General features: G+C 45.8%; 1 protein-coding gene across 13 annotated transcripts in view; it reads left to right on the forward strand.

Moving 5' to 3' along the window:
* The window catches only part of ntng1a (netrin g1a), a 108,920-nt gene extending 90,909 nt beyond the window's left edge, over positions 1 to 18,011 (forward strand). For 3 of the 13 annotated variants that reach the window (XM_065948865.1, XM_065948866.1, XM_065948864.1), the window contains exons 5-10: positions 4 to 30; positions 3,356 to 3,400; positions 4,396 to 4,455; positions 5,924 to 6,091; positions 9,495 to 9,629; positions 16,538 to 18,011. In XM_065948865.1, coding sequence (XP_065804937.1) covers positions 4 to 30; positions 3,356 to 3,400; positions 4,396 to 4,455; positions 5,924 to 6,091; positions 9,495 to 9,629; positions 16,538 to 16,782 — 680 coding nt within the window. In that variant the 3' untranslated portion in view covers positions 16,783 to 18,011. The remainder of the gene's footprint in view (positions 1 to 3; positions 31 to 3,355; positions 3,401 to 4,395; positions 4,456 to 5,923; positions 6,092 to 9,494; positions 9,630 to 16,537) is intronic. The other 10 variants (XM_065948867.1, XM_065948868.1, XM_029279925.2 and 7 more) reach the window with 10 other exon arrangements.
* Positions 18,012 to 18,540: the final 529 nt, after the last annotated feature.

Here is an 18,540-nt window from a genome sequence, read left to right on the forward strand (position 1 = left end):
CAGGTATCCCTAATAACATTGGTCCAGTTAGTAAGTAAACAGTCGCTGTACTCTATGACCGCTCGATGCTTTGCTTTGCCTTCTGTGCCACCTTCACCACACGACCCCTGACCTCCAGGCCAACTGTTCATTTCTGATTCCAGTCTTCATTTGGGGGAACAATAAACTGTGTACACTAACATCCATTCTTGTTGGGTGGGAGTAGATAAATAATACCTGGGGGCTATATGGTATTAATTCATCCAGCCTCTCCCGGCGCTGCATGCAGACTCTCGTTTGTTTCCCCCTCCTCTCTCCCATGCATTATAAATAAATGGCATCCAGACTTTATTAAAGTGCCAGCACCTCTCTGGCTGGGTAAAGTCACAGGAGGTCATTTTAATATGAGCCATGAGCACCTCAGCCAGTATTATCTTCCTCAACCAGTAGCCCCCGAAGAGGAGGAGGAGGAAGACGAGAGGTGCCACGGCTCGGGTTACGGCTGCCTGGAAGGCGGCGTGATGCAGCCACTGAAGGACTGTATTGAACAAGTCAAAGTGCATCCACAGCCTCAAAGCTCTGTTCTCACTGAGCATCCTTTGTTCCCGAGCCGAGCATTGATTAGCAGAGCGTCCCCTCCCTGTCTGACTTAAACACACCGGCTGAGGGTTTACGACTAAGACAAGAAGTCCTCGATGAATCCGCCTGACCCGTTCAATAATGACTAATAACTTTATCTTTGTTAAAGTACAAGAAGCCTTCAGCCGTGTGAGAGGCTTTCATTAGGAGCAGACGTCGCCATCGTAACCTCGTCTATTGGTTTATGAAACTTTATTTAAACAGCAATAATTGCATTTTGGAGTCCACCACCTTCTTTTGACGTGACGGTGGTGACGTCTGTATTTAGTCGATGAAAGGCGAGCTCGCTGTTTCCCTCTGTGGACTAAGTCTTCACATTTACCTCTTAGCAGAAAAGATTGGTTATAAGTGAAGATTGTTTTTACAATTTAAGCGGAATATTGTAACTGAGCCGGCCTACACACACACACACACACACACACACACACACACACACACACACACACACACACACACACACACACACACACACACACACACACACACACACACACACACACACACACACACTTATCCTGTCCTTCATCGTTTAAAGACTAAGACGATGAGCGGGCAGGTCTCCAGCTCTCCGCTGTGACAGACACAGATTGTTCCCAGGTGGTTTTTAATCAGCTTTAGGCTGCGAGCTCACACGGCCGGGGAACACTGGTCGTAAAGTCTGATGTCATGAGTCAGAAATGGACAAGTGGCCAAGAAAACCAAACCCCCCCTTCCCTCCCTCCTCCTCACACCTGAGAGGTGATGCTTCCTCTTCATGCACGGCCTGACGGGCATGTGTATGTGTGTGTGTGTGTGTGTGTGTGTGTGTGTGTGTGTGTGTGTGTGTGTGTGTGTGTGTGCATGCCCCTCATACACACATATTCACATCATGGTAATGCCAGACCTCACCATGTCCAAAGCTGTCCTCAAATCCTGCACGAGAGTGTGTGCATGCTGATAAATGTGTGTGTGAGTGTGTGTGTGGTGTAGAGAGGACACTCTGACAAACCAAAGTCTTCACTCCTCATCCAGATCAGCCCACAGGGATTTAGAGTCCTCATGAGTGTGTGTCCCGGCATACAGCGAGGAGGAGGACGTTTTCAGAGCAAACACAGGCGGCTTTAACGAGTGTGAGATTAATAAAGGCAGAGTGGAGTGGACAAATAAAGAGGTGACCACGTCCTTCAGGTTGTTAGACGGACACAAACAAAGCTCTCCACTTCTCATGTTGTTGTTTGAAGGTAATTGAATCCCGTATTGACTTTTCTCAATTCTATTCTATTCTAAGTTTATTAAGCTGGGCAGAATCGCCTAATGCGCACCATTAAAGTGAAATTAATATTTTAAAAAACAATTCTGGCTCCGCGAGATTGCATTTCATTACGGCTATGGCATTGATTAAAATCCATCACCACTCGTTTCACTCGCTCCACCTGAATATTCTCCTCAACAGGATAATGAATGGAGCCCAGATGTGTGTTACATCCAATCAGTTAGCAACACAGAATGATTAAAAAGGACTCACTTTACCAATTAGGCGTTATAGATCAAGACAGAGCGCCTTCATCACGTCAGCTAAACTCTGAGAGCGTCAACGTCCAACGGAGACAAAAGGATAAAAGCACACCAGGCTCCTGTCGATTTATCAGATTTACGACCTGAGTTTGTGTGCGGATGTCGCCCTTTTTCTTTAAGCTCTTTATTTGTTAATCTGTCGTTTTTCAAAGAGTGACTCCTGAGACTTCAGCTCGGTGGCGATGTCGTCAACGGAGCCAGAATCCCTCAGCGGGAGATGATGTGAAACGAGCAGATAAGAGTATGAAAGAGCAGGATCGTCTTTTTGTTCCAGCTCTTTTCTACGCCTGCCGATGTTTAAGTGAAGACTCAGGCTCACAGCTAAGAGGCAGGATTTGATTCCAGAGCAGGAAAAGGACAGACTCAGGATCCAGTTGTCTTATCCGCACACTCAGTTAGTGTGAGAGGCCTCCTGCCGACACGCCACCGGACATTCATTATGTGAGATTGCATCATTCATGGAGTCGATAGCCGGAGGACGGAGAGATCAAGTGAAGAGGCCGAGAGGGCACGATGAGGAAACGTATCCGTATTCCTCCCCTCGCTCGAGTCCTCTCATTTGTAGGCCGCAGCGCATTTCCCTGACACGGAAATACTGACTTGTATGTAATTATGAGGTTATGCTACCCGCAGCAGTCCGTCATTCCCAGTCCCAACACCTGCCATTATTTATTCATTGTTATTCTCCCAGCAGAAACACACTGTAATGAGATATCGATTACTCAGTCCATCTGATGAATTCAACAAAATGCGCCCCGAACTTCTTAATTTGTTATGCCGCTCGCTCGCATTAATCACGACTTAAACACAGAGTTTCACAGGGTTTTATCTTTTTTTCTTCAGTTTGTCACTCATCATTGCCATCGCCATGAACACACACACACACACACACACACACACACATACGAGCCCATGGAAGTCGCACAGTGACGCTCGACGTCTCTCCGATGGGCCTGTGGATGCATCAGCCCTGCCCCATTGTATTTGTTTCCTGATTTACAGATTCGAGTCATGCTGGACATGTCCGTGTCTCCAGTTATGTGTGTGTGTGTCCACCACCACCACCACCACCACGTAGTCCCCCTTCCCCCTCCCCCACCTCTATAGACCTCTTATGTGAAGTGCATCACACCAGTGCACATGAATACATGAATAACTCCTGGTTTCTCTCAATTGCACGCAGTTCGGCCGAATGTCTCATCGCTAGGTGTCGCTAACCGAAAAGAAGGTAGGCAACTGTAAGAACATGCAACAACTGTTTATTCCACATTTTCCCAGGTGAAAGGAGAGCACAAACAGAAACAAGAGGCTCCGGTAGCTGAAAGTATTTGTTGGGTAATTCTTCCCCTTCACCCTTCTTTGGCTATTCTCCTCACAGAACAAAACAATCTGCAGCTCATAAGACAGGCTTCTGGCTCCTTCAGTGTCTTCACAGGGCACACATGTTACAGCATGTTGATGAATGGATTATCCTCTCCAACACTTAATCTGAGCACTATACATTTATATATACACATTTAATTATGTGCAGATCTTCCAGGGATCCTCCATCCCATCTTAAGGCAGCCGAGGTTTCATGCTGTTTTTTTATGCAGATGGATGTTAGCCTCGTCTCAGATTAATCCATGCTGCACACGTGCAGAAACAACAAGTGTTTCCATGACTGCAGCCGAGCGCACACAGTGTATGTGTCGGGGGCTTATGTGGCCCAGCACAATGGCCGAGGCTGGGCCTATTATTCCTTCTTCACACTGTTTGTTTTATGAGCGGAGAAGAAGGGAGGGATTGATGTGATCAGTGCGAGCCAGCTCCTTACCCACGCTCCTCTGCACACATTGAGAAGGTGGAAATCATTGGCTGGCCTCGGCTGAGCTGGAGAGCAGTTTGTCAGGGGATAGTTTGTGTCTGGGGAAACATACACACACGCTCTGAGTTACACTAAGCACTTGTTAATGAAATGAGGCATAAAAGAGGGACCATAATATTAGGCTTGTTCGCCATCTAAGGCGTGTGTAACAGATGCTGCTACAGGCAGCCAGCTCCACTTGGCAATGTCACTCTTTATTTCCCAAAGCCATCCTTCATCATTCTGTTTCTTTTTCTTACTGTTACGTTTAGGATTCGGCATGATGCGCAGTGATTCTCTGACATTACATGTTCTCTGGTTTAATTGATAAATCATGTTTTTTTCTTTTTCTTTTGTTTCTTCTTCAATTTGTTTAGTAGCTCCTCAGGTTGCGTTGTCCACTGCCCCCTCTGTCCACGTTGCAAACAGCAAGCGAGGTAGGAGCTCTGGATTCATACATTGACACCCCCCCTCCCCCCACCTAGACAACCCCCCCCAGCCTTCTCTCTGTCTGAACTGATGTATCTGTTTAGCTGTTAGCCCCCGTGACCCTGCACCACTAACCTGATGTCAGAGCACTGTGTGCAGCTCAGTGCTCCACCTTCACTCGTCTCTGAAGCCTTTTACACACTAAAAGTCCCCCGATCCTTTCTTCCTCAGTCAAAATAAAGCGGTTGCATGAGACTGTGACTATTTTTGGGGGGACATGTTTCCAAGTGGAGACTTTTTTTATTCCCCGTGCGTGCATGATTTATGACCTTAGCCTATTTCTGAAGCGCAGAGATGATTTGTCTTCTGAGAGTACGTCTGCCAGAGTGAGGCGTAATGTGGACGGTCGCACTCGCACACCGACCAGATTTTCTGCTTTAGGTGAGAGGTAGAGTGGACTACACTCGCTGCTCCTTCCTTGGCAGACAGAGAGACCTGCCCTCAATATGGATCCTTAATAACCATAATCCCTCTGACCAAAGCCCTGTCCTTATTCTCCATCCATTAGCCAGCAAGGCTTAAGGGTCATATCTGTCCGCGCTGCAACACACCATGTCAGCGGTCACTCGGTCTGGCACACTGATCCTTACTCAGGGCGCAGAGCTGCCCCCCCCCCCCCCCCCCAGGCCAGAGCTGCCAGAGAGTATCATAAACTGCAGCGTGAGCTTCTTCAGTTCATCTACAACTCCATATCTCTAATTTAGCATGACATTACAGCGCGTAGCAGGCAGGGACTCACTCTCTCTGAACTACAACTCACAGTGCACTCCACCGCTCCCACAACACACACGGGAGCTGTGTTAGAAGGATTCTTTCAAAATCAACCGTCCGCACACTTCAGAGGTATTTGTTGGAGGACTTTGGGCTCGTGCAGCCATAGAAGTTGTCATTTTGCATTTTTTGATCTGGCACTCCATTCAAAGTTTCATCCATGCACAGATAAATCAGACAACAGTTCACTCCCATCTCCTGAGTGAAAGCTCCACCTCGTCCATGGTTTGACCTGCTTCACTGCTGTGGTGTGTTTCCGATGTGGCCGTGTCTCTGTGCCTTCATGTGGAGTCTTCCTCGCATCATGTTGTGGTGTGTTTGACGTGATGTGACCTCTTCCAGTCGTACTAACGCCGTGCTTTATTTATGTGATGTCTTTTTCCTAACTATGGCTGTGTCCATGCCAGACTACTCATGAGTGACCCCCCCCACCCACCATCCTCCTCCTTCATAAAGCAGTCTCCAGTTTTAACCCTGCATGCCATCACGCCTCGCTTAAATACCTGCTAACTTCTCCGTCACAGCAAATACTGCAACGATTTCAACAGTCCCCACCGCGTCTCTCTTTCCTCCTCTCCTTCCCCTCTTTTCCTCTCCTTCCCTTCTTTTCCTCTCTTTCCTTCACACTTCCCCTCTTTTTGCAAGACTGCGAATGCTTCGGCCACTCCAACCGATGCAGCTACATCGAGCTGCTAAACACCGTCATTTGCGTGAGCTGTAAGCACAACACCAGGGGGCAGCACTGCCAGCTATGCAAGCTGGGCTTCTACCGAAATGCCTCTGCAGAACTGGACGATGAAAATGTTTGCATAGGTTAGTCCCCCCACCACCACCACCTGGCCCCCTTTCACTGCCACCCTGCTTTCACACAAACACTTTCCTTGCCTCATCTCCTGTCTGTGACTTGTCACCATAAGAAAGTGTCATCACTCCATCATCATCATACACCCTCCATGTTTTTAAGTGGTCTCCATAACGTCCTCCTTTTTGCTTCTTCTGCTTTAGCACCACGATCTCTCTGTACTGTCAGGTGTTTTACACTGAGGAACTTATCTACAGTCAGATACATCGCAGTGATGCACAAAGCTGGCTACACACGAGACGATTTGAAAATCTGAACCATTTTTAAGAAACGTGGGACACCACAGACATTAAGAAAGTCACAACCGAAAGACGATTTGGCCAGAGAGACCACACACCTGCTGTTTGTAGAAACATCTCCACAGACACAAGATCTCACAGAAATGCACGTGATAAAACATGACTTCAGAAGAAAAACAAACATGGGGGACAATGGGTGTGGTCAGCTGGCAGTCCTGGCTTGGGTACTGTTTTAGGCGAGTTTTAGACACTTTGCAGCATGATGCTTCCTGGTTGGCTCGCTCTCATTGGTTGTTTGAGGCAGCTCAATCTGGACTCACAAATATCAAACATGTCTTTGTGATTCCAGATCAGGGAGGCTCCAACTCGATCAGGAGCAGTGAAATAATCGTAGTGACACCAAACACTCAAGGATTATTTGGACATATAATCAGTTGCGGCAAGCCTCGCCACGCCCCCCATACCCCCCCCCCCCCCCCCCCCCCCAGGAGGCAAATCGAGCTTTAAACAGTCTAGTGTGTAGCCAGCTTACAGGACTTTTAGCTTCATGTTTTAATTGTCTTGAATATGAGACTGTTTCAGAGTGGATAAAGTATGATGACTTGTTGCTTTAAAGTATTTTACAGCAGGTTTGAGATTGAAGCTGTATATTTCAGTTGTCTTTTTTAACTTCTTTTATAGTTCTTATCATTTTCATGTTGATAATTTCTTCTAATCTACAAGCTCATATAGATGTGATGTGTTACAGTTAGCTTCTTGTTGCTAGCTTATAATGCGTTACAGCTGGTTCCTAGCTGCTAGCTTGTAGTGCTTGATGTAGTGAATATGTTTCTCAGTGTAGCTGAAGTTGAAAACTACATTTGTATTTTTAGTAGTTTGCACTAACAGCTAGCTTTTTTACTTTTTGATGCACAATGTTAAAGTTGTTTTTTAGCTGCTAGCTCCTCCTGTTCTATTTTCTTTTTATGGATGTGGTCTGAAATCGTTGGCTTCCTGATTTATTGAGCTACACTTGAATATTGATGGTTGTGGATCAGTCTGTGTTCACACTTCGCCTACTTGTCGTTACACAGCAGGTCCCGTTAGCATGATAAGCTAGGCTAGCTAAGCAACAGCTGCAACCCTGAGATTGATTGACACATGATCAGACCAATCAGAGTTTTAGCTTTGACTCGCGGTGCATTAGTGATGTTTTTCTATTGGTTAAAACAGCAGCAGCCATGGCAACGACACTGATTGACATATTTACAGACAAATCAGTGTTGTCAGCATGGTGTGTTGTTTGGGTTTGATTAAACTGGGACAGGGTGTGTTTCAATACGGGACATGTTAGTGTTTTTTAGATATGTGGGGACTCGGGACTCGGAGCTTGAAAACGGGACGGTTTCGTAAAGCTAACAGTCAGACGAAGAATTTGATGCCACTTTCATTAATTCCACCAGGTGGTTAGTTTAGCTTAGCTTAGCATCTGACAAGGAAAAGTGTGAGCACCAGGAGAAGTAGAGCTCATTTACTGCAAATCCTCCAATAATAACCAGTAGTCAATTATGAAGCCTGACCTTTTATAACGGCCAGGGTCGTGGCCCCGCATGAGCACATAAGGGCCGGCCCCTTTAACAATCAATTTAATCAATTGTTAACTTGAAGATGCTAATTTATGACATGGCTAATTTACATGTGTTTCCATTTTAAAGAGGTTGGGCCTGAAATCGTGGAGTGTGTAGGCATCCTCAGCCTTGTGTACTCTCAGCTCCACAGCCATAGACGGACGTGTTAGCTGTTAGAAAAGACGTCTCAGGCACAATGCAGGAGAGTTGCTAGCTTTGTATTTTTACACAGTTAGACATGTAATATTAAAGATAAAGTTTCAGAGTGCTAAATGTTGCAAACCTTTATACGCTAACACGCCGTTTCCATCTGGTGTCTTTGTCGTTTTGTGTATGACCTTTACGCAGACATTCATACACGGCATCATCTGTTTCATACGAGTCCAAATGTGTGAAAATGGCATTTCTCTTGTACCTAGGGCAGTGGTCCTGTTCTCTGATAGGTTTTTAAGTGAGCCTGTGGAGTGTGCGTTCACATACTCAGTGGCAGGTGTGTTTGTGCGTCCTGAGGGGCGAGTCTGACAGGAAACAAGACTTCTGAGAGAAATGTCACAGCGAAGTCACACCGGCAGTCACAAGGCGCCACACCAGTGCATATGTCACATCCATGAGTTGGCCTCAGGAGGAGCAGCTGAAAACCGTCACAGAGGCGTCACCTCCCCCCAACCCCCACTGCCCCCAGTCACCCTGACGACCCCCCCCCCGTTTGTCACTAGCCGTCAACTCCGGCCTCGTGCCTGACCTGCAAACATCGGTGGAGCGCAGCCGCGTAGCAGCAGAAGGTGCAATGTGTGATGGTCAGAGCTGTCAAAGTCGGTGTCACTCGGACTGCAGAGCGCTCAAGTCGCTGTGGAAACCTGGAAGGTCGGCTGAGCATAGGACACAAGAGATTCAACGGGTTGTTTTATATCAGACAGGTTTCTTTTTAAGGATGTTGCAGGTGTAAGTGTGGCGTCTGTTAAAGATAAAGGTCTGCAAAGAGGAAAGAATAAGTTGAGATATTTACATGATTGAGAAATGAGAGAATATTAAAGAACATATTACTACGATGCCCATTTCAATGTGCCGCACTGTCATCCGTCTGAAACCTTCCCATGCGCTCTGATTCATCACATCTGCAGCTGTCTCCTCTCCGCTTCTTCTTCTTCTTCTGTCTCTCTGTGTGAGTGAATCACATATGAATTAGTGCAGCATGTGAAGATTAGCCCACTTTGTTCATCTTAAATCAAAGCTACTGATAATGCTTTGCATATTTGCTCACTGCACATTGTTGAAGAGTAAGCTAAATGTTCTGATAATTACAAATATGCTGTAACGATGACATGCATCTATTATCAGCTTCATTCTGTCTCACTCTGTCTCCATTACAGTTGAAATGGTAGCATTCTGTTCTGTGAGTCTTTGAATATGGTCACATTGTTGACGAGCTGGAGGAATGTGGAGATCAGAGGAGTCAAAGTGCCGCCCTGTTTCCAGCCTGTGTGTGTATGTGTGTCTTGTTTTTGCAGAGTGTAATTGTAATCCCTTTGGCTCAGTCAGTGATCGCTGTAATGGCACAGGATTTTGTATATGTAAGGAGGGCACTACAGGGCCCAAGTGTCAGGAGTGTCTACCCGGATATTTGTGGGACGATGGCTGCAAATGTAAGTAAAAACCACGACCCCCCCCCCCCTCGCAGCTCCCGACTTCCTTCCTCCTCTCTCTCACTCTCCTTGTTGTCTCCTCTCTCTCTCTCACTCTCCTTGTTGTCTCCCTCTCTCTCTCTCTCTCTCTCTCTCTCTCTCTCTCTCTCTCTCTCTCTCTCTCTCTCCTTGTTGTCTCCTCTCTCTCTCTCTCTCTCTCTCTGTTTGAATCCTGAGCTTTGGCTGGAAGAATGTGCTGCACATGTGCCCAGCTGCCTTTACAAACACATAACAGGAGCTAACACACAAGGCCAGCCCGACCCGCGCCCCACTCTCACTGTGCCTGCGTTGAGAATTTACCCTCAGCGGGCGTCCTCCAGCTCAGATAGAGAGGAATCAGAGGCATGGCAGGATGCATGCTGCTCGCTAACTCGGTTATCCAGCCATGTCGCACACCAACAGAAAACCACAGCTGAGTCAATATTGACTGCTTGACAGGCTGCCTGTGATCTGTTTGAGTAGCCATCGCCCCCTCGCTGCTCCACAGCAGGACTAAGTCATCCAACGCTAACATTTTCCAACACAGAATGCAGGTCATTTTCAGTTCCAGGTCATTTCTTAGCGTCCTCTGTTTGTATCCCCCTCTGCTATTCTAACAAAGCATGCCCTGTGTACTCGCTTTGTTTCAAATGTCACCAACTTTTCATCTTTTGTTTCCAGTCAAACTTCAGGAGGCGGCCGTGAGAAAGCTAAGCCCTTTAGAAGAAGGACTCTGTGCTGCCTTACTTAATGTTTCCTCTTGTGCACAGACTGAACTAATAGGACAGAATATAATCACAGCTAATTGGATGATTGAATCACTCTAGTGACCATCTCGGTTTCACTGACTGTAAACATGCAACACGTTCTCACCTCCAGCTCGTCAAACAGCGCCGCTGAAGGAAGAGGTATTCTCGCTTTTAGCTACACGCACGCATCATGGCTGCCACACATTCCCTGCGTCTGTCTGGAGCGCTGGCTGTGCACAACCTGAAAGAATTAGCTCCACACAGACCCAAACTGCAGTATGCACATGACCAGTAGGGGGCAGTGTAGAGTGACAGAACATTTTAGTCGAGTCTGTAATGATCCACGTCTGCACGATGAGTCAAACATGTCCGTAAGAACATCTGGGACGGATCAGTTCTGTCGCCGTGGAAACAAGAAAAACTAAATGGAGACAAGAGTTCAGCGAGCGACCCGGTAAACTGGTGACTGGTGACACGTTAAATACACATCTGATGAGGATATGTTGACGATATAATGACTAAACAAAGAGACATCAGAGAGGACATCTAAAGGCGCATTCAGCCAAAAGTCACCAGATAACACGGTCACTATTTCAACTTGAACACCTGGACCGCTACATCCCTGCACAGAGGAACATGTTGTAGAAACAGAGCACAGACGGTTTGTTCAGTCATCAGTCTGATCTGATCTATTGATTATTGATGTTTAATTTATGATAGTATAGTATGATCACAGTGACAGTTTACATCTCACACATCAGTTACAAACAGCCTGAACTCTCTGGTGCCCTCTAGAGGCATCCTCCAGGAACACATGCTGCTCCTAGCCAAGTTATGTAAACATTTACTATTTGAACCCGTATGCGCATGCAGTCACGCTCCACAGGTGCGTCTCTGTGTCTCTGTCACTGCGACTGTTTCAAAAGGCGATGAGGGACGTTTGAGGAGAAATGGTCATACCAGATCTATAAAGTGTTACACCCACCGTAAGGCAGCCCTATGGGACTAACAACAATCCACACATTGACCCATTAAAAGACACTAAACACCTTTACAAAAGTCAAAACAAAGGGATTTATTACAGTTACTTCAACTTAATGATAACACAGATCAAATTAGAAAGTAACTTAACAAAAGACAACAGACTGAGAGGCACAGCAGTCTCAACTGCAAATGCCTCTTCCAAAATGCCTCTCTTTCTGCAGCCAGCACTGGCCTTTTAAGCACTAAGGCCAGGTGTACCTCGTTGTGCAAATAGTAGCTTCACCTGGGCTGGAGAACAGAAAGGGAGAAGGGACAAACAGTACAGGGAAACACACAGCCGTAACAAGAGCATCCTGATGGAATAAAGTTCATCAGCTGTCAGTCTGCAAAATGTCCACTTTGCAAACCTGCAGCAGCCCATGCAGACTCTGAAATAATACTGAACCACATGAAGACTTTGAATAATCTGTTTATTGCAGAGACTCCTGACACAGGTGGAAGTTTATTAAAAAGCTGTTTTGATGAAAATATTCAGTGTGTGTGCAGTGTGAACACACAGAGTCAGAGTGTGTCGACTCAAAGAGCTGAAGGCCGATATGTCAGCTTTTAATGAATGCACACAAACGGTGGGATAAAGGCTGAGCACGTGTTAGCACACTGAACGTGTAAAAAAAGCGTGAAAATAAGTCAAACAGACGGACGCCACCAGATGAAAGATGAAATTTAAATCTGAGGAGAGAACAACAAAAGTTATGTCTGTTCTCAAACTTTTTTTGTGCTCAGCTTTATTATAATTTAGTAAAATATATAAAAGTTCAGTATGGTTTAGTGGCCATGTTTGGTGACGCCTCCCGGTCTGCTGGCTCTCATTGGCTGCTGCAGTTATTCCATTGGAGGAATCAGTGAGACTCTGACTTGATTGGGAGTAAAATTATCACGTTGACACCAAGCCGAGGATTATTTAGACATTTAGAGTGCATTTGGCGGCACTAAATGTTCTCCACAGACAGATTAAAGTGGGAAACCCCTGAAATAACACTGCGCCTGCAGAGCTCCTTACGCTGACTTTATTTCTCAACTGGAATAGTTTCCAAACTTGTCTTGACCTTCTCTTGCCGTCACGCCGCTGCAGTGTTTATGCGTACGGTCCAGACTCCATCTGCATGCAGACTGAAGAATGCAATTAAAAGTCAAATCTCTCGTCAAACACATCACAGTCCCCGACAGGCACACCTAGTTCATCACTCGCTCTCTAAATATTATCACTCATATCAAAAGCAAATGCTACAAATCTGCTCATCGGCTGCCCGTGCTGCCGGCTCTGTTTACCTGCAGAGAGAGAGACGAAGGTGTGCAGAATAATTCATCGCTCCACAAATTACTTCCAGGCTTCAGACTTTGCTCGTGTTGAACGTGATAAATACAACGGCGAGATGTTACATTTGTTTTTTGTTACAGCTCGCTGCTAGAAAAAGGACCAAACAATGATCAGCTCATTACCCATAATGCCCTGCTGTTCACTTTTTGTGCCCTCAGGTTTTTCTCCTCTCTTCACAGCACCTTTAATCTCACTGACCCTGTTGTGTATATTTAACAGCCTGTTATTGATGTCTCTTTTTCAAATCGATATCTCTGTTTCATTTTGGACATTAGCATCACTTTAATTGGCAGCCAATGAGGCGCTGAGCCTGCAGGGGTCCGCCATTACACCTGAACTCGCCTTTGAAGTCAGCTCATCTCGTTATTCAGTGACGAACATCGTGCAGCATTCATTTCTAAAGAAGAACAAACACGAGACACGTCAGGCTAGAAGAGCTGCTTGTCTTGATTAACTCCGCCTCTCTGTGAACATTCTTGTGCCGCCGGAAGCGACCATGTTTGGACAAAGCTCCACCCTCTTTGTCCAAATATGGTTGCTTCCAGAAGGGTGGCATGGGCCCCCCTAGATATCTGATTGGTCACCCCGGAATCCTAAACTATGATTGGCTTTTTATCCTGTCAGAGGCGGGACTTATGTAAAAACCAACTATTAGGTCTTTATTATTACAAAAGGAAAGTAATGCACTCTGTATTCCTCTCAAGGAACTAACGGGCATTGTACCAAAATGTTGCTAGTTCATGTTTTTCTGCTTGCTGAGTGTGCAGGAGTTCGCATGCACATAATTCATTTAAAATGAGACGTTGAACATAAAACCAACATTAAGCTAATTATCTAGTGTTATCAAGTAGAAATAGTTGAGGTAAGGGTCAATCATCTATATTTATTTATGTGTGTTTGTGCACGTATCACAAGTCTGGCCTCGCCCCTCAGCTAACACGAGAACGATTGTGTGTTGGGACGATGAGGTGGTCGTTACTCCGAGTGACCCTGAACTACACAGAGAGAATATTTAGAGGAAACGACTGGGAGTCATGACACTCCACATTTTCACAAACAGAACTCAGTCGGCCATTGTTGTTGTAGTCCATCTGCTCGCTTATGGCTGTTGACGGTAAGCGTACTGAGCATGTGTATACAGTCTCTGTTTCCAGTCAACACGACGACACACACACACCAAACGCACAAAAAGGTCAGCGTTACCGTCATGGTGGAAATGTCTCATTAGGGTGCCGTCCTTGAACTCCAGCCTGTTGCTCATGGTCAACTCTGTGCAGGTTTTGGGATGACGATATTTTTTTTTTAGCTCAGAAAGAAGACTGAGAAATATTCACTTTGTTTTATTTGATCATGAAAGCAGCACGGATCAGACTGCAGAGATCAAAGGTCATCGTCTAATTAAAGACGCCTCGCCATGTTCTGATCATATCAAAGCCTCTCAGTGAACAACACCATCTGTAATTAACACACCTGGCTGTCTTACTTGGGGCCTGAAGCAGGATTTAAAGAACCATTCGGCCGACATTAAGAGACGAAGCACAAATAAGATCTGCGGCGTGGAAGCTTCTGAAGCGGCCTCCATCAGCCGCTCCTCTGAGACGGCGTGCATGCAGCCCCGAGTATGAGGCGAGCGCCTGATGTGTGTTATTGTGATATTTATGTCGCTCAGACTTCATAGATTGCTCACCACATTGTTTTCAGCTCCTGTAAAGAGCTGAGGGGGGCAGAAGTGGCCTCCGTGTTTATCATTGTTTATTTGTCTCTGTTGGTTTATTAGCTCGAGCCGCGCTGCTCTGTTTGCCTCCAGCTCGCCTGACAGCTCGCTCCATGGGGAATAGAGCGGCCTCGCCGTCCCCAGCTCTAAATATACTCCAATTTTCACCTGACGCTCCGTTTGTGCAGAAGGCAGAGCTGTACGCCGGGAGGAAGTCACCGAGCTCACTATTCACCTCTCCTCGTAAAGTTCAGCTGCATGTTTTTAATAATCAGCTGTGTTCTTGATGAGTCGAGGGAGAATCGTGCAGATAAAAGAAAGGGGTGAAGGTTTGTCATGACAGAGGAGCGGTTTTTAAAATGCTCATTAACATCTTTAAGGAACACGTTAATGATTCAATATCTGATATCAAAAAGACAGAAATCAAATGTTTACACAGACTGACAGGAAGCATCCATCAGACTCTCAGTGAAGGATTTCTGTCATGTCAGGTCCACCTTTGTTTCTTTTTTCATCCTCTTAAAGTCTCAAAGTTCTGCTGCATGATTTATCATAAAGACGTTTATCTGGAGCAATGGAGGGAAAATCTGCACATAAACAAACACACAGGTGGTTACATTAGGAGTGTTAATAAAGGAGTGAAGGTTTGTCCTCACCTCATCACAGATGTGTCTCTAACCCAGTGTGAGCTTGATGATTCTTAATCAACGTGAAATCTGAAGTCTACAGTAAACCTGGAGCTCAGAGCAGCCAGGCTGAGGGTTTGGTGAGAGGATTCAAAAAAAGGAGGGCGTCAAAATGTTCAACACGGAAAAAACGTTTCGGTTCTGAAGCAATATCATAGGTCGACAATCTCTGATCAACTGAAAGAAACCAAAAGTAGCCGAGCTTAAAAACAAACTTCAGATCTTCAGACATGATTTAAACCAAAAAGCTGCAGAAAGAGAGAGAGTGGGAGAGAGAGAGAAAGAAGAGGAGAGAGAGAGAGGGAGAGAGAGAGAGGGAGAGGGAGAGGGAGAGAGAGAGGGAGACAGAGGGGATGCAAAAGTGACTTTTCTGTCTCTGCAGACGGACGGAGAACAGAGGAGGAGACGGAGTTGTTTAGTTTGTCAGAGGCCGTGAACAAAGTAAACATTAAACTCAGTGAATGAGAGCACCCACTGAGAGCATGCTACCATGTTTACATCTTTAGACGCAGCAGTTTGTCTGCAGTTTCCTGGTCATTAGAAACAGGAAATAATCAAACATTGAGTCTCTAATACTTCTGTCTTTGTTGCCGTGGTAACAGATTTCGATTTCGATTTCTATAAAAGATGAATAACTCGCAAATTGCAAAAAGATTCCTCTAAGAGCTCGAGAAAATCAAACTCTGGAACACTTTACTTCAAGAAAATACTTTTTCTATACACCTAATTTATTCTAAATCCTCTGCAGGGATCTTTGAATTTGAACATGGCGGATCATGTAATGCTCCAGAACTTTATACTACCGTCACGACAGAAGCAAAGAAGATGATCATAATTTATCATGTTCGAAGTAAGAATTCAGATTCAGCAAAGATTCTCTCAGATTCTCTGGAGGCTCATTTCTGACTAAACTACTGAAGCCCTGAGAGGACATTCATCCATGCATGATAACGAGCACATTGTGGTTGTTTTCTCCAGATCTCGACTCATTTATGTCTTTTTCTCGGGATATCAACGCTGGTCCTCCCGGGTTAACGAGTTCCAGCTGATCTCAATGAACGGCGTCATTACCCTGAGATCACGAGAATGATGATGATGTCCAGATCTCCAGAAAACGACCAAAATGTACTCGTTACTAGGCAGTAAAAAAGAGCATGGATGTATGTCCACTCTGGGCCTCCATAGAAACACTACTTACACATTTAAAGAGATCAAATTGGTAAAGGGGGCTCAGTCAGCAGGAAGTGCCAAAAGCAACACAAACCGACAGTTCCTTTCAGAAATTCATTTTCTTGAACATTGTTTACAGGATGCTGTTCTCTTCAGGTAACGTGTCACCTTTACTCTCTCCCCCTCTCTACCCCCCTCCCCCCCTGCAGCCCGGGTGTGTGACAATGAGCTCCTTCGTTGCCAAAATGGCGGCGTGTGTGTGAACAACGTCCGCTGTAATTGTCCCTCCACCTACACGGGCGTGCTGTGTGAGAAGTCCCGCTGTGAGTCAGAGCTGGGGGGCTGCGGGGGGGCTGACTCAGGCCACGCCCCCATGACTCCACCCTCCTCCCCCCGGCTGCTGCTGCTGCTGCTGCTGCTGGGCTCTGCGCTGCTGAGAGCGGCCTCCTGCTGAACGGACCAGGACCTGGCGGGAGACATGACCCCGCCCACCTCCTCCACCTTTACCTCCCCCCTCCCCCACTGAAGTACCCATCAAACCTGAACATGAGCTTTGAGGACTGAACCGAGCTGCTCGCCGCTGTACTCTACAGACACTCGAAAAAGGGAATGTGCAGACAAAGAGTGCAAAAACTTTATTTAATTTAAAGAATATATCAAATAAAAAAAACATATACTTCTAAAAATGACAGATATTATAAAAAAAGAGCTTAATAACGAGTAAAAGAGCCCCTCCCCCTCCAAGCCATACAGGTATGAGCTCCTTCCACTTTGAGGAGGGAACATGACAGACTCGCTCACTTCCTCTCTTATTGCCACGGCAACAACAGCTGCGACCAATCAGCTCTCCTGCAGCGGCCGCCGATCTCCCCCTGGGGCGCTTGTGCGAGTTAAAGATGACTGAAGAGACGCCGCAGACGTCTCAGAGACACACAAACATTCAGACACACACGGCATGTTCTTTGCTGTCAGTGCTTTGTGGATTGAAGGAAATCTGTCAGACTGCCTCTTTGTGACACAGAACTCCCCTCCCTCTTTCATCCCCCTCCACATGTCGACCCCCCCACCTCTCTCTAGCTTCTGTCTCCCCTCTTCATCCTCCTCCCCTCCCGCCCTCCCTCATGCTGACACTGACCTGTGCTTTCGTGAACGTTTCTCTGTAAACCCTCGCTGGTTGAAAGATTCTTCTTTTGTCCGATGTTAGTGATGCACATGTGTAAGAAGCCCCTGCCCCTCCCCCTTCCCCCCACCCCTTCCAGAAAGTTCCTCTGATTCTTTTTCTATCTCAGACCAAACACGCTCCCCTCCGTCCAAGGATAGTCTCCACCTGAGCAGACGAGGAGTGTGTAGAAAACCATTGGTGTATTTGCAAGGTCTCTTTGAGGAGCGAGCGCCACAGCGTCATCGAGTCCTTTTGTATCTTTGAACTGTGATAGCAAACAGGCCGCCTTTAATGTGTCTCCTCCAGACGTCACGTTCTTTTCTTTTCTTCTCTTATTTGTTGATCCAACTTTGAGTTGTGCAGTTATTTCCTTTGTATTGGCAACGTGCTGGCATCAAAGAATCTCAGTTTACATCAGCAGTATTAAAGAAGTGTAATAAACTCCCACCAAAGGACATCCGACATGTTTCGTTCTTGCTTTAACACTCGAACATTTAAGTGAATAAAAGTTTAAAAGTGAACCTGTGTCAGTTTGTGTCTCTGACTTTGTTGTTGTGGTTTACCTTCACATGATAAGAGTATAGTGATTTTTATAATCTGACAAATGAATCCAGTTAAAACATTTGTTTAGTTTACCATCCAAGGCCTTTGCACACTGAGTCCGTCGGTAATCCAAAAAAAAAAGTTACGCACCAACACCTAGCACACCGAGTCTGATGGGTTTAATTTTCGATGAATTATGAAAATTTGCAGAATGAGACAAAATGTCTCATACTCATCACGCAGAGAGATCGATCAGTGAAAATGATTTAGTGACTCTTTCACTGTTTTAAAAACAAGAGTGAAGATAGTTTCACCTGTTGATAAAGGAGAGTTTCACCTGTTGATAAAAGAGAGTTTTACCTGTTGATGGAGAGTTTCACCTGTTGATAAAGGAGAATTTTACCTGTTGGAGAGTTTTACCTGTTGATGAAGGAGAGTTTCACCTGTTGATAAAGGAGAGTTTCACCTGTTGATAAAGGAGAGTTTTACCTGTCGATGAAGGAGAGT

The sequence above is a fragment of the Labrus bergylta genome, chromosome 20 (genome assembly GCF_963930695.1).
Source record: "Labrus bergylta chromosome 20, fLabBer1.1, whole genome shotgun sequence".
Lineage (NCBI taxonomy): Eukaryota > Metazoa > Chordata > Actinopteri > Labriformes > Labridae > Labrus > Labrus bergylta.